Source organism: Felis catus, chromosome A3 (assembly GCF_018350175.1).
Source record: "Felis catus isolate Fca126 chromosome A3, F.catus_Fca126_mat1.0, whole genome shotgun sequence".
NCBI lineage: Eukaryota > Metazoa > Chordata > Mammalia > Carnivora > Felidae > Felis > Felis catus.
Window position 1 is genome coordinate 63,112,804 of NC_058370.1, and position 16,178 is coordinate 63,128,981.

Consider the following 16,178-nt stretch of genomic DNA (forward strand, 5'->3'; position numbering starts at 1 on the left):
GAGGTAGGAGTGAGGAAGAACTGAGCACTACAAGGGCTGCAAACTGTTAGCCTGCAAGACCCAGACAGTGGTCACTCAGGACAGCTGTTCCAGTTGTCGCTGGAGCGGATTCCCGCCCAGAGAGTCGGGCTGCCTGTTCTGGAGCACTTGCTTAGCTCGGAGGGCGCTCCAGTCTCCTTAGGAACTGGGGACTGACCAGTTACTGACTGTTAGGTGGCCTACTGTGGTCAAAGAGAAGTCCATCAATACAAACTGAGCACCCACGGTGTACCTAATAGGAGACAGTCTCTAACTCACGGGCAAGTTAGGAAGATAAGGCTAAACAAACAAACAAACAAAAAACACACGAAAGAGAAAGTGATTGGAGAGCAGACAAATGAATGGCAATGTGGGGTGATTCGGTAACCAAATAGAGCAGGGGTCCGGAGAAGGGGAGATCCTGGGAAGCTGGGGTGTTATAGGTGGGACTGAATGTGTCACCGCAGAAGATTTCTATTTGGCAGGAGGAGCAGAAGTTTTACATGATTTTTGTGGGTAAGAGACCTGGTGGGAGAGAGGGATCAGAATTACTCAGGGCACCAAGACTCCAAGGAGAAGAACTACCAGTTAGCTGTGCTTGAGCAGGTGGCTTGCTTCTCTCTCCCTTCCTTTCTCCCTCCCTGTGTGTGCATGCCTGTTTGTCTTTCTTAAAAGTCCTTTCCATTTTTTACAGGAGAAGTTTCTCCCAAGAAGTCATCCTTCTTGAACCTAAACACTGACGATAGGTATGAGGTCTGGAGCCCTTTCAATTCCTCCCCTGCTGCTTTTACCCAGAACTCTGCCTAACTGGAGAATCACACACATTTAGTGAGTTAAATGTAAACACTGTCCAGGTTGGTCCCTCACCCCTGCCCAGTGGAAGCCCTTGTTCGAATGGAATCTAACATGAAATGCTGAAGTGCACAGAACGGATGGGAGTGAGCGGCTCAGGTGAGAGTGGGGGGCCCAGGAAAGCAGGAGCCACAGAGCTGATAGGGGATTCCTACTCTAAAAACTACAGCTCTTGGGGCGCCTGGGTGGCGCAGTCGGTTAAGCGTCCGACTTCAGCCAGGTCACGATCTCGCGGTCCGTGAGTTCGAGCCCCGCGTCAGGCTCTGGGCTGATGGCTCGGAGCCTGGAGCCTGTTTCCGATTCTGTGTCTCCCTCTCTCTCTGCCCCTCCCCCATTCATGCTCTGTCTCTCTCTGTCCCAAAAAAATAAATAAACGTTGAAAAAAAAAATTAAAAAAAAAAAAAAAAAAAAACTACAGCTCTTTCCACAGCCACTCAAGGCTGGAAGTGAGGTCAGTGCAGGGAAAGAAGGTGGAGCCTCACCTAGAGCCCTGCCCATACCCTTTCTTGTCCTGGTTGCAAATTTCAATCCCCTACTGCTGAGTCCTAGAAACACCATCTCTGCTGTCCCTCTTGGGGTGCTCTGTGGTTGATCTAGAGTAGGGAGGTGGAGAGCGTCATGCTGCTGGGGCTTCCTGAGGTAGAGCTGGTGAAGCTGAGAGAGCCCCCGGGGTGCTCGGAGAGTTGATGGGCTGTGAGTCTCACCTTCCAGGTGGCCGTGTGGGATGAAGCACGTGCAGGAGGTCAGCAGGCATAAATGTGAACAACACACACACACCTTCCCGAGGACTATTTAGGCACGAGGTTATTTTCTCCAGGCGTCTCAGAATCATCAACTAATGGTTCCACAAATCTACACCTGAAGCCAGACGTGTGCAAAGCGACATGCTAGGGATGCAGTGTGAAACCACTGATTTAATGCTTGTGTCTTCTTCTGTATTTTCCAGCCCCTGCCCTCCTAAGGAGTGCCAGGGTTCCCAGGATAACTGTGCAGTGTGCTGCACAGGGCAGGACAGAGCCGGACAGTTCGTTCTGTTCCTATAGCAGATAAAGGCCCCCTTTTGCCCTCGCAATTTCTGTCACCCCTCTCCCCGGCGCCTAAAGAATATTCTGTCCTGGATCACAGTGCCTTGTGGCCTCTATGGACCCTTCCCAATTCCTGGTAGTTTCATTTCCTGGAAGGCGGCAGCTCAGAGCCAGAGGCTCACAGGTTTGAGGCTCACAGGTTTGAGGCCTAGAAGTCCTCTCTGCTTTCCCTTCTCTCCCACCTCCCACTAGCACCAGCAGCAGTCTGCAAACCGGTGAGTCTACCTGCCATGTTCTCCTATCCAGTCCCCAGGGACAGCGGCTCGTGAGGACCCTCGCCACCCACTCCCAGCTGGTCTCCCTGCCAGCGGTCTCCCTCCCTCACCCCAGCCAGAGCCATCTCGCATACCGCTGCCGGAAACAGCTCCTCAGATACACGCTGCTGACAGCGCTGCTCCCGTTTAAAGCCCTTTCCAGCCTCCCGTCACTGACAGAAGGAGGTCCTTAACTTGGTGTTCACAGTCACCCCAACCGTGCATGCCCTGTCTTTCCGCTTCATCCCCCACTCCACTCCCCTGGCCACACGAGGCCACTCTGCTCCCCAGTCAGCTCCCAAGGTCCCCCTGACTCCAAGTTCTGGCTCCGGCTTCTTCTTTGTTGAAATGCTCCCAGCTGTGTCCCATTTATCCTGTCTTTTGGGCCAGCCCCACTCTCAGGGACCTCCCTAGACCGCACAATCAAGATGCACCTTGCATGTCCCTGTGCCCCTGGCATGCTACTACACAGTGTATTTGCAAAGTTCTCTGTCCACATCCAGCCCTCATTGTAGGGTGGGATCTGAGGCAGGGAGTCCTTGTTCTTAAGAGTCCTTATTCTTAAGAGGAAAAGTGAGAATTCTTATTATTTTTAACAATATTTAGCTTCCTCATCGAAGACATTAAATACTACCATGATTTAGTAATAACACTGTACTGTGGCATTCATTAAACCATTGACTTGGGGACAAGATGAATGACATGTATTTGCAAGCTATTCACGATTCAGGAGTGACAATTAACTTTGAACACCACAGAGCAAACCATTAGTGGTGTATTCTACAAAATCCCTGCTGCTGAAGGAATGTGAAAGGTTCCCATCAGCTGCTTGATATCCTTGAGAGATGTCAAAACAAGACAATACTGTTCTCACGAATCAGCTGGCTGAACTTCCGACTTAAGCGAAAAATCAGGGTGATCCTCGGGCTTTGGCTACTTTTCAGTCCCAAGCAGAAATAGATGTATATTTTTTGCTCGAGAAAATCAAAGTTGTATTATGGAGGTTCTACTCATTGCTACCAGGCTGAATAAAGACTACATGGGGAAGTGCTGAGAGCAAATGTCCCCACATGGTGACATTATACGTTGCCGGGACCTTTGAAGAATCTGGCTTGGGTCTGATTTTCTGGAAGCAAAAATTCACTAAAAGTGAGTAAAAAAGGGAAGGGGTGGGCAGGATGTTTTTATATAATTCAGGGGAAAGGAGTCACAGCGGGGGAGTCACGACACAGTGGACTGCTGATAAGCCAGTCGGATGGTCTAGCGATATATGCTGTGTTGGTGTTTTCAAGTTGTGGAATTGGATTTTTAAAAGACATTTTTATTTTGAAATAATTTCAAACATACAGAAAAGATGCAGGTATGGCAACTCCACATCCGTGTCTACTATTTATACGCACACACAGTTTTTTTCCGAACCATTTGAGAGTACTAGCAGGCAGTGTGTTCTTTTACCCCTAAACATTTCAGTTGTATATTTCCTAAGAACAAAAATATTCTCTTACAAAACCACAGTACGGTTGTCAAATTCAGGAAATTTAACATTGATCTTAATCTACAGACAGTATTTCAACATTATCAGTTGTTCTAGAAACTTCCTGTACTGCTTTTCACCCCTCTAGTACCGGATCTGGTCCAGGGTAACATACTACATTTATTTATTTATTTTTATTATTTTTTTTAAGTGTTTTTTTAATTTATTTTTGAGAGAGAGAAAGAGAGAGAGAGAGAGAGAGACCGAATATGAGGGGGGGAGGGGCAAAGAGAGAGGAAGACACAGAATCCAAAGAAGGCTCCAGGCTCTGAGCTGTCAGCACAGAGCCTGATGCGGGGCTTGAACTTGTGAACCACGATATCATGACCTGAGCCAAAGTCAGATGCTTAACCAACTGAGCCACCCAGGCGCCCCATGGTAATATACTACATTTAACTGTTACAGATTGCTTGTCTTTTTCACACCTCAGATCCTCTTTTCATAGGTCACGGTGAGGAATACAAAAATAGACAGGTAGCCTTTTACATTTATTATTCTCTCAGAGGCTTTTATAAATGGATTTTTCCATGTGAAAGGCACTCAATATATAATTATTAATTTGTATTTCTTGAGGAAAACTTCAAACTAGAAGGGGGGGGAACACGGTAATACTCTTTTACTATAGGTGAACTTGAAGAAATTCTGAAAGAAATAAAAGTAGTCGGGCAATAACTATAAAGATGAGGAGGGACTAAGTCCACTAATGAATTTCAATATGCAATAACCTATCCTGTTTTTGGTGGAGAGGGTCTTAGAGAAATCTAGTGAGTGTTATATTCCACCAAATATTTACAGAGCAATTGCTGGGTGCTCTGTGTGTCCTTCTAAGGAAAACACACAACTGGAAAGTGGAATGAATCACTAACGGCAGAATTACATATCCAAGAACTCTGACGGGGTGGGAAGCGGGTGGGGAGACGGCCGCTTGCGCATCACTACCGCGCACCAAACTGCACGTCTTCCCACTGAGAGGCGAAGCCGGTCCTGACCAAACCTGCTCTGGAGCAGCACCACCAAGAGATGATTAAAAAGTCAGCTTCTCCCATATATGCCATTACAACACAGGACTCTGGTAGGAGGATGTTCACATACTCCAAGGGAAGCTTCCAAGATCGTCAGCCATTGGGATGAGGAACCCTAAGTTGGTCACAAACCCTGAATTGGTCACAGACCCTGCATGGCTATTCCCCCTCCCATTCTGCTGTCTATTGAGGTAAACTTCTTTGCTCAGCCTGTGACCTCTTGCCTCCAAATGGTGTTCTTGCTTCTCCTTGGGATGGCTGACCCAGAGATCTTTCCTGACACCCCAAGTGCAGGGAGCCCAAGTCCACCAGAGCGGACACCCTCCCAGAGGGCCACTCGTCCAGAGGTGTGACCTTGCTTCTGCTCCAAGTTAACTTGACTCACACTCAGCTGTTTCTGCCACATGTAAAAACTCACAGAAGGACAAAATGATGGATCTATGATTCCTGGGTTATGCAACCACACAGATAATCAAGACTTGGCCTTATTTAAAAAGGATGACCACGTAACTAGCAAAAGGCACTGTTTATTAGATTTCTATCTTCGAAGATAATTTTTCTCTATGATGTCCCAGAGCAGGGGTCAGCAAACTACGGCTAACAGATCAAATCTGGGCAGCCACCTATTTTTGTAAATAAGGTTTTATTGGAACACAGTCACACCCCATGTTTACCTATTGTTTAGGGCTGCTTTCCCGCTAGAACAGCAAAGTCGAGACAGAAACCAAATGGCCAATGAAGCCTAAAATATTCACTCTCTGGCTATTTATAGAAAAAGTGTGCCAACTTCTGTCTAAGAGCAATAAGGCACTGCAAAAAAGGGTAAGAACGCGGTACCTGTTGACTGGCAGGTGTTTTCTTGTGACATGGCGGTTGCCACAGTCTCCGTGGCAGCATCTCTGACGGCCTGCTCCTCACTCTGCAGGAGGGTGAGGACACATCTCCAGAGAGCAAGTGTATCCTGCAGTTCTAAGAAGACCAAAAGGAATTCAAATGACTTAGGGTTCAATTTACAAGCAGGTACCAATACTGCTTCAAATCTAGGGTGGAAGAGGGCAGTATTTAATGAGCAACAGCCATTCCTTTCTTCCTGGATACTGCAAGAACGGAAGACTTGGCAGTCAGATAAACACTGGAAGAGAGAGGGCCCTAAGGGGAAGGGTTTGGAAAGGTCTGTTTTTTGAGGGGAAGGCTTCTGGAGGCAACCAGCCCCAGGCAAGGCTCCCCACAAGGTGCGGCCCGGCTGACTAAGGCCCCGGGCCCAGCTGTCCACAATGACTCACGATTCTCAGGAATGAAACTTTATGCATAAAGAGTGCTTTAGGGAAACTAGCCCAGTGTTGATTTGAGTGACTGCTTGAGCTTATAAATTCTGAAAGCAAAGTTTCAATCAAGATTATACTTTGGGGAGCAAGAACTTTTGAAAAGGGCAGAGAACCACGCACGATAAAGATAGACGCCAGCCTGTGCCACCTCTATGTGGAGCCCACTATCTGACCACCACTGCCCCTGGGCAGGAACTCTGGCTGGTCCCCATGCTAGGTGCTGCTGCGGACAATGGGGTAGGGAAAGACAGTATATGCCCCTGAGCCCCTGGGTGGCTCAGTCGGTTGAACATCTGACTTCAGGTCATGATCTCACAGCTTGTGAGTTTGAGCCCCACGTCGGGCTCTGTGCTGACAGCTCGGAGCCTGGAGCCTGCTTCTGATTCTGTGTCTCCCTCTCTCTCTGCCTGTCCCCCACTCACATTCTGTCTCTCTCTCCCTCAAAAATAAATAAAAATGAAAAAATTTAAAAAGAAATCACAGATGGAAATGTATGGCTGTGCCTCACAGCAGGGAAAGATCACAGTGGACTGGTGTGCCCCAGGCAGCTTTGATGAGGGAGGTGAGAGGTGGACAGGGCCTCACAGAAAGGATAAATGGTGTATAGGGGGTGGGCCCAGGCTTGGGCAGAGTCACAATGGGAGGGCCACAGGAGACCATACTCATCATCCCTAGCCTTTCAATGGGGGCCTATCCTGTTGAACTCTCCTTAGGTCTAAGGACCTCATCTGCCCACGGAGAACTTGATATTAGAGTCACTAGTGCTTTAGTCAAACCAAGAACACCAACGTTCCCTCTGGGGTTTTGTTCTCTCTTTTCTGTTATAAATCTGGCTTTAAATTTTACACAGTCTTTCAGAATCTATGCACTCTAATTGTTCTCTCAGGTTTAATATTTTCCTTTCTTAATATTTTCCTCTTTAACATGGTCATTTATACTCTCAGAGATCTTCAATCTTCCCTTTTTAGTCCATTTTCTTTTTCCTTAAATGACTTTGTTCTGTCCTTGACTTGTCCCCATGCACTTTTATGTCCTTTGTCTTTCAGTTCCGTACCTATTTTTCATGCTCTTACAGGCCCTCAGCCACCACTGACCTCCTTCCTTATTGCCTATAATGCTATAACCAGCTCCAGGAACTGATTATGAACCAATGGCTCTTAACCAGTACTCAATTTCGCTCAGAATTCCAAGTTATTTCACACACATTTTGCCTCATCCGAGCTAGGGTAACAGTGGCCAAAGTTACCCAGAAAATGCTACAATTGCTATCCCCACTGGAGAGGCTTCACCAAAGTTTTTGGTAAAGCTTTGCTCTTATTCCTCTGGGTCTGATGATTAAATCCCAATCACTGAAGGCCCCTTCCAGCTTTCCTTTGGGTGTAAGAAAAATGTGTGGAAGTCACTTAGAGGAAAGAATTAAAAAGATATCAAAGACAACTTTGTTTCCCAGAGATATCCAGACATGTGAGACATTTCAATGGTCTGAACTGTGCTAACACTGAAAATTTGAGTCTCACCGTCTAAAAGAACAATTCTTTCCTTGAGTCTGTAAATCCTTTCTCCACAACTCCACTGAGAGCTCTCTGCATGCAGGGACCATGGCTTATTCTTATTCTTTGAATCTGCTTTTCACATTAACCTCAACACCAAGTCCTATTGATTTGCTTCCCAAACGCCCTTTGAGCCTGTCCTTTCTTCTTCTTTAATGCCCCGGCTTCACCCTGACCCATTCCTTTCTCACCAAGATCATTGCATCAGGCTTCCTGGAAGAGGTGACGGTTAGGGTGAGTCTTGAAAGACAAACAGAAGTCATTCAAGCAGCAGTCTGTTTAAAGAACTGTTCCCTACTGATGATGCACGGAGCCTATGTTTGGGAGTGGTGGCCGATGAGCAGGGAGGGCTGGGCAGGGCACCAAGCCATGTGAAAGGGTGTTTAGATTTTATGCTGAAGGCAATGGGAACCCACTCAAAGGCTTTAAGCAGTGGAGTGAAACGATCAGATCTGTATTTCAGAAAGACCGCAGAGGCTTTTGGAAGCATTAAGGAGAATGGCTTTGAGGGCAAGATTGAAAGAGGCTGTTGGGGAAAAATGAGGAATTGGCAAGGGTTGGTAGGGGCAGGGGCGGGGGTGGCATTTGAAAGAGACAAAGGTACGGTGCACATGGGTCAATTTTCACCTTCCCTTCTTCTTAACCCTGGAGTATCTATTCACGCTTTTAGCACATTTGGCACAATGGACCTCCCTGTGCCCAGGACACTTACCGAGAACGGGATCCGGGCTGGTGAGCAAGAACGGTGTGGTGCTGGTGAGGGCTTCGGCAGCGGCCAGCCTGGACTCTGTGGGAAGGTGTTCTCCACAGGATGCGGCGACCAACCGAACCCACTGCTTCAGTGTGGGGACCATGGAGTCCCTGGTCTGAAAGCACAAAGCATATGGCAGTTCAGCAGATGCGGTCAGGGGCTGACATGGTGTTAGGGACGAGCTACATACACCCCATTGGATCTGCAAATTAGCTCTTACTGCAGGGGGAAAATGGTTTTTTAGTTGCTTTTCCAACCCAACTAGGGAGAAATAAACAAGCCCAGGGGAGAAAATCTGACTGTCTTTCAGTAATACTGAGTCAGTAGAACTAGCGAACAAGTTTCTGGAGTCTTTCTGATGCAAATCAGGGTATCAGAACATCAGTGTATTTGACAGCTTCAGTAAAGACAAGCCTTTTGGGGAAAGACTGTGGCAGCAAGTAATACTGTTGTCCCCAGGAATGAGATGCTCCTGTCTTTAGTAACAGAACCTCAGATTTTTGGCTGGGCATGTGGGTACCCAGCTGAAGACTACATTTCCCAGACGCCCCTGCACTTGGGAGTAATATGTGATTAAGTTCTGACTAACGGTACACTTTTAGTCATGCCTTAGGAAACAGCTATGACCTTCCCTTCCTAGGTTTCTCTTTCCTGCTAGCTGAACAAGGACAAGATGGTGGAAGTTGAAGCAACCGTCTGGGACCATGAGATGGAAGTCATGTTGAGAACAGCAAAAAAAGGAACAAGGGCCTGATGGCCCAATGCAGTCCAGCCACCATAACTGCTTTGACTGCTGTGATCTAGTTTAAGCCATGGTATTTGTGAGTTTCTGCTACAACACTTACAGCAGCTTCCTAACTAACACTGTTGTTTAAACAAAGCTCTATTTTTTTTTTAATACTAATAGCTTTCTTTATTGAGATACAATTCACCATATAATTTACCCATTTAAAGTATATAATTGAGTTTTTAGTATATTCACTGGTTTATACAACCCATTTGCCACAGTAAATTTCAGAACATCACCAAAAAGAGAAATCCCACACCATCCTCCATCCTGTCAGCTCCCCAATGACCCAGCCCTAAACCACTAATCTACTTTCTGTCTCTATGGATTTGCTTATTCTGGACATTCCATATAAACTGACCAATACAATGCACGATCTTTTGTGACTGGCTTCTTTCATTTAGCATGTTTTCAAGGTTCATCCCTGCTACAGATGTATCAGCACTTCATTACTTTTTATGACTGAATAATATTCCATTGAATGGACATACCACATTTTGTGTACCCATTCATCAGTTGATGGACATTTGGATTATTTCTATCTTTTAAACCCTGGTTTTCTATTTATTCTACAAAGGGGATTATTGTTCCAAATGTACTTTATTTCCCCTATCAATTTAAATGTTCAAAATAACCATCTACGGGGCTCTGTGGAACTGAACCAATGAGCAACTTAGACCTTGAGGAACAGGCCGGCTCCCAATGTACAAAGAAACTCAGGTCTTCCTGGGAACTTCTTTTATGTGTTTCTCTATGGTTTTGTTAATTTTTCTCTCCCTGGAAAACTCCCAACTTTCATCAAATATCGTTTCATTCAAGTACCACGCAGTGCCTTTAAGATGCACATGACAACTGGTTAAAAGCAGCTGTAGATGAGAACACTGTCTTCTGGCAGATGTGACAGGCTGCCCTGTGACTACTTTCTTAGAACTTATTTTTTATTCCCCTCGGGGATGTAGCTTTGTTTTTTTCCAGTAAATCCTCTCCCTTCCTACAAACCTCTCCCCCTCAAGCCCCCAACACACACCAATGACTTTTTTGGGCTCTTTTCTCCTAGTGACCAGCCAGCTTTAGCCTCCTGGCACACTTAGCTCTCACCCTCTGTTCCTTCTGAACTCAGTGACCTCCCCTGTGAAGTCTTCTCTTTGGCATCCCTACACTCCCTTCCTCCTCTGAAATCCTCCAGCCTCCTCTCTAACAGGGCATTTAATATCACAATCTAACCCTCCTTCTCACTCATGCCACTGTCCCTCCATCCTTGTTCATCTTCTGATCTCCAAGTACCTCTGGCAGTGCTCCTGTAAGGGACTGGAACCTGTGAAACTGTGCTGCCACTATCACGGTGTGGTCACGTGTAACCAGGAGCTTCAGGTACTTTTACTACAGTATCTACCGCCTTCTACTTATTCTCTGATGGAGGGGCGCCCTGGGTGGCTCAGTCAGTTAAGCATCTGACTCTTGATTTCAGCTCAGGTCATGATCTCAGGGTTCATGAGAGCTCCGTGTCAAGCTTTGTGCTGACAGTGTGGAAGTTGCTTGGGATTCTCTCTCTCTCTCTGCCCCTCCCCTGCATGCATTCTCTCTCTCTCTCTCAAAAGTAAACATTTAAAAAAATAATAATAATTCTCTGACGGTGGCAGCTTTCTTGTACACCCCTAAGTACACATTTATTTGTCTTAAGGCATCTTCCCAGGAAGTTGTTTCAGTTACTTTGGTTCTGCCTCTCCCCCAAAGGACACAGGAGACAGATGAGGCACATCCGGCCCTCTATACAAAGCCAGCTAGGCCATGTTTTGAGGGAATATTTAAGCCTTAGCAACGTATTGTCATGCTCGGTTGGCCAGGATGCAATCCTAGTGACTTGCTCACTCATTTTTTTTTTTAATTTTTTTTTTAACGTTTATTTATTTTTGAGACAGAGAGAGACAGCGCATGAACAGGGGAGGGGCAGAGAGAGAGGGAGACACAGAATCAGAAACAGGCTCCAGGCTCTGAGCTGTCAGCACAGAGCCCGACGCGGGGCTCGAACTCACAGACCGTGAGATCATGACCTGAGCTGAAGTCAGACGCTTAACCGACCAAGCCACCCAGGCGCCCCGCTCACTCATTTTTTAAAATAAAGAGTCTAGCTAGAAAAATAGGGGGAAAAAAAAGGGTTTGAGCATGTGTGTGTGTGAGTGTGTGTGTGTGTGTGTGTGTGTGTGTGTGTGTGTGTGTTCCATGGGAGAAGGCTGTGTTATCCTCAGGGACTCTAATCAAACGTGCCCAGAACAAGAGAAAAGACATGCCAATGGTGGAAAATTCTTGACGAGTTATACCCAAAGTGAAAAATCCACCTGAATAACATTTGGTAGAGGCCACATGTGCATACAGCAGTGGTTCTGCTGGCTGAGACATCTCACTTTAATTGACACCTTCCCCGCAAATGTGAGCACAAAAACCTAGGTCCTAGGCCAGAGGCAGAATCAGCCTTACCTCCTCACACGTCTGCATGCGGTGGGCAATCACTTTGGAGGCAAGTCTCAGAGCTACACTTTGAATTTCAGACCTAGAAAAAGCCAAAACACACACAAAATAAAACCAAACCCACTTTATATACAGATGGGTTTTTGCATCAGTCTGTAATCGATGCCACTGTGAATGCTAGAAATGCTCAGCTCATGACCATACAAATGCCTCCAGAAGTAATTACCTTTTGATTATTAATGTGAAACTCTGACATCATCCTATGACTTGAGCTTAGAACATGCTCCTAGGTAGAGTTTTAGAAAGAAACACAGGACCTGAGCCTTTAGGCCAGGACTGTGCGCAAGTTCATTATGTAACTGGCTGCTGGGACCACGTGTGATGCCGAGGTTGCACAGGGGTATCGGGCGCAAACCTTTCATTGGAAGCAATATCCATCGTCCAGATCAGGAACTCCTTTGGGGTTAAATGGATACAGTGCTCCGTCTCGGGAAGCCACTCACTGGGGTCCATGTGATGAAGAATTTTCAGTATCTGTGTGTGTCAGATCCATGGGGGGAAAAAAGCTCAGGAGAAAGTCTTCAGAAGCCCAATAATCATCACTTGTACCGTTAATAGGAATCTATCTTTCAAATAGGTCCACTGACTTATTTCTCCCTTAATACTTTTGGGAGACCAAGACAGGGTGGAGTAGTGACATACCCGAGGGACCTCAGTGACCTGGGATCAGAGTCTAGATGCCCCAATTCCTAATCAGTGCCCTTTCCCCTTTGATGATGCTTTCTCGGTGGCCATGAATAAAGCCATGTCAATAAAGACCACCCTTTGCCACATTCTACAGCCAATTTTCAATGCTGTCTTTCTTAGAGCACAGAGTGGCTCACTCCCATTCTCTATCTTGGCTTATTGCCATCATCACTACCACTGTCATGAAGCCATGACAAGTACTATACGAAGAGTTCTTGCCCACTAGACACTGCATCTCCTTCCTGCGGCTGCGGGAGAAGCCAAACCCAATCATGCCTACAGTCTTGTTACGGTGAGCTTGCCAAAGAACGTGGGGAGCGGAGGGGATGGTGAATACAACAGAGACTTTACCTTGCAGAAGCATTCTGGGTGATTTTCCTTCATGGCCAACATCAAGAATGTCCCTCCCATATTCCACAGCAAGGGTGGCAGTCCCTTCTCTCCTAATCCAGAGGCTGCTGTTGAAAACCTTTCCAACAGGGCTTCTAATGTCAGCAGGCGCACTTCAGGGAAAGAAGACTCCAACAGCTGGGAGAAGGATATGGGAATGTCCCTTGCCTGCTCTCCAGCCTGGGCCTCCACTGCCCACACTGCAGAGATGGCTAGTTTGGTGAGGCTCTGGAGGTACTGGGGCAGGCCTGGCACTGTGAAGGTATAGGGGAATCCTGTTATCAGCTCTGATCTTGAGATGATCCTTCTGATGTCCCCCCAGAAGCCAAGATGCTCCAGAGCTGAAAGAGCAAAAAAGCAAAGGGAAAGAGGTTATCACTTTATTCAAAGTTCCACAAAAGGACAGTGGACACTGCAAGGCTCTGGGTACATGGGGGTGGCACTACCAGATGCCTTTCTTGGACAGATTTCACATGAATGATGTAATGAGCGACTAGCCCACTTAGGCTCAGAAGTCTGAACTTACTACATTTGCCTAGAAGCAATTTCTGTTTAGGTAATTCACAATGTTGCTATCAGAAGATGTGGTCCTGGCACCCCTCCCCAACATTCAATAGGTATGGACTCAGGAACCTCTTGAGTCACTAGGCCTCAGAGTTGAGCAGGATAAAAGGCCAGCTAGTCCAAACTTGCTTTAGGGGCTCAGTTCCTCTCCAGCACCTTTCCTTGGAGGCTCCTGATGGACCCCTACAGTGACTCGGAGCTCACAAGACAGGCTATTCCATTGTTAGCAGATCAAAGTGTCACCAAGTTCTTTTGGGAGTTCCTACTCACTGGCCTAATTTTGCATTTTGTGGTTCCCAATGAGCCCTTCAGGCATTACAGCCCCGGTCTTCTCTGGACAAAACACCCTTGCTTCCTTTAGCTACTCCCCACACGGTGGGGCTTGCCTTCTCTCGCTATTCTAGCTGCCCTCCTCCTTCGGACATGCTTCACCCCTCTTGAGGTCTGGCCCCGTAGAATGGAACATGATTTTCTCACATGATATGACCCACAGGACGATGGCTTTCCCTGTTCTGACACTAGGTTACTGGAGGCACATCACACTTGTTGACTCATGTGGATCTTAAAGTCAACTGAAACCACAGCCTTTCTTTTTTTACATGGTCTACTGAGGGTGGTGAGTCATCTTTCTCCCACCTTGTACTCAGTACTTAGATCAGGACTTGTTTTCTTTGTTTGTTTGTTTTAAACCCAAGTAGAATCCCTGTTAAATTTTATCTCCCTGTTAAGTTTTATGGCCTGCCTTTTAGATTGCCAAGATCTCTTTGTACTCTCACTTCTGATCAAAAAACACTTATTGCCTGCTTACTATGCACTGGGTGCTAAGTAAAATAAGAACACTGCCCATAAGGAGATTATAGTTCAGTTTGAGAGTGAGAAATGAATGACTAGGTGATTCCAATACAGTGGTGTAAATGATAATGAGTCTTTAAGGGGAAGGGAGGGGAGAATGTGTTGGAGCCACCAAAGCAGAGCAAAGGTTCAAAAACATGAACCAGAATGGACCACGTGGGGAACCACAGACAGTCTGCCATCACTACAGCACAGAATTCGAGATGGTGCTAGAGAAGTACTGTGGCCAGGACCTGCAGAACCTCCTGGGCCACATGAAGGAGCCTGGACATTCTTCTGGAGGCAAGGGAATGCCACTGGGGCGTTACTTCAAGTGACAAGGTCAGGCAGTCATCTAGGAGAGAAGGGATGAGGGGCTAAAGTAAGGAAGGGCTAGGGGAAGATGGATTTGAGAAGCAGTGAGGGAATCAAATTGGCAGCACTGGGCACTGAATGGGGGAGGAGTCTTGGGTACCTCCCAGAACCCAGATGCTTCACACAACACATTCATCATCCAACAGAAGTTACGTAAACCTCAGTTTGACAAGCATGCCATAAATGGCCGCAAAGAATTAGTGAAACTGTGGACTGGGCCAGTGTGGAGGGCAGAGGGTATCAGTGAGTGTTACAGGCAGCTCCTAGCCCCGTCCCCTACCTACTCTAAACTCTCCCCAATTCATTAACTAGCCAGTTATAAATCCTCCTAACTTTACCATTTACCTAACTGTGCGTGGGATTTTACCTACAAGAACATCAGGACAGACTTCATCAAAGACCTTGCTGAATTTAGGTATCTCATAACTCAGTCAACACTACTGACTTCTAGAAAACTATCATAAACATAACAGAAATATAAAAGATTATGATAACAGAAAAAACTTACTTGAAATTGCAAAACCTTACAGGCTTGCGACAATCCAGGGATTAAGAATACAGAATATTCATGTTACACATCAAATTGCTGCAAAAAGAAGTTTGCCCCAAAAGGCAAAGTGGGGGCTCAGGCTCCCATATGACTGTGCCCCACGGAAAACACCACCGCCAACTGCCGCCTGTGGTTGCAGACACACCTTTGCTCTTAACTCAGAGTCTGCAGAAGTCCGAGTTCAAGTGGGAGGGCAGCCATCTTTACAAAGCAGCAGGGAAGCCCCAGACAGTTGGGATCCTCAACCTCTTTGTCACTATCTCTATTTTCTTCTTCTTCTTTTTTTTAATTTTTCAATGTTTATTCATTTTTGAGAGAGAGAGCGAGAGAGAGAGAGCGAGCGTAGCACACAAGCCATGAGCAGGGGAGGGGCAGAGAGAGAGGGAGACACAGAATCTGAAGCAGGCTCCAGGCTCTGAGTTGTCAGCACAGAGCCCAATGCGGGGCTCGAACCCACAAACCGTGAGATCATGACCTGAGCCGAAGTTGGATGCTCAACCAACTGAGCCACCCAGGTGCGCCACCATCTCTATTCAGTGCCTAAAAACCTATCCCACTACAATTTAGTGATGAGACCACACCATGTGGTCTTCAGGTGCCACTTCCTCACTCTTCCCACCCACTGCTGCCTCAGGATAACACTGCCTTAAAAAGGAATTTCATTTGTTGGCAAGAAGTCAGAAACATGGCTCAGAGATCTGCTCTTTAGAACATAATAGGAAACAGGAAGAACTGTCTAGGCCATTCTGGACAATTTTCAGACGAACCTGTTATCTGAAAGAGAGATACTCCAAGCAGAGTGCATCATTCACTAGACTCAAGAGCCAGGCACCCAGCCCCACTTGCTTCCTCTAGGGCCTTGACAAAGGATGACATCATCAAGAACCCAAGGACTGAAGGCACTGCCCTAAAGAAATGGAAGATGGGGGACAGGCTTAGGAAGGTCTCCTTTGGGACTTCTTGGCCTACGTTGCCAGTGCAGTTCAGTACAATTCCATAAGCATTCATAAGCATTTACTAGGTACTTTGGGAGAGAGAGATTCAGAGTTGAGAAAGAAAAATTACTTGCTATTAAAA

General features: G+C 46.6%; 1 protein-coding gene across 8 annotated transcripts in view; it reads right to left on the bottom strand.

The window, feature by feature from the left end:
- Window positions 1–16,178, bottom strand: part of THADA (THADA armadillo repeat containing) — a 332,244-nt gene that overhangs the window by 43,679 nt on the left and 272,387 nt on the right. For 7 of the 8 annotated variants that reach the window (XM_045054143.1, XM_045054144.1, XM_006930069.5 and 4 more), the window contains 5 exons: window positions 12,743–13,122; window positions 12,060–12,178; window positions 11,654–11,726; window positions 8,353–8,506; window positions 5,603–5,734 (listed from right to left, as the gene is read on the bottom strand). In XM_045054143.1, the coding sequence (XP_044910078.1) occupies window positions 5,603–5,734; window positions 8,353–8,506; window positions 11,654–11,726; window positions 12,060–12,178; window positions 12,743–13,122 (858 nt within the window). Of the gene's footprint in view, window positions 1–4,084; window positions 4,881–5,602; window positions 5,735–8,352; window positions 8,507–11,653; window positions 11,727–12,059; window positions 12,179–12,742; window positions 13,123–16,178 lie in introns of those variants that run through there. The other variant, XM_045054145.1, reaches the window with a different exon arrangement.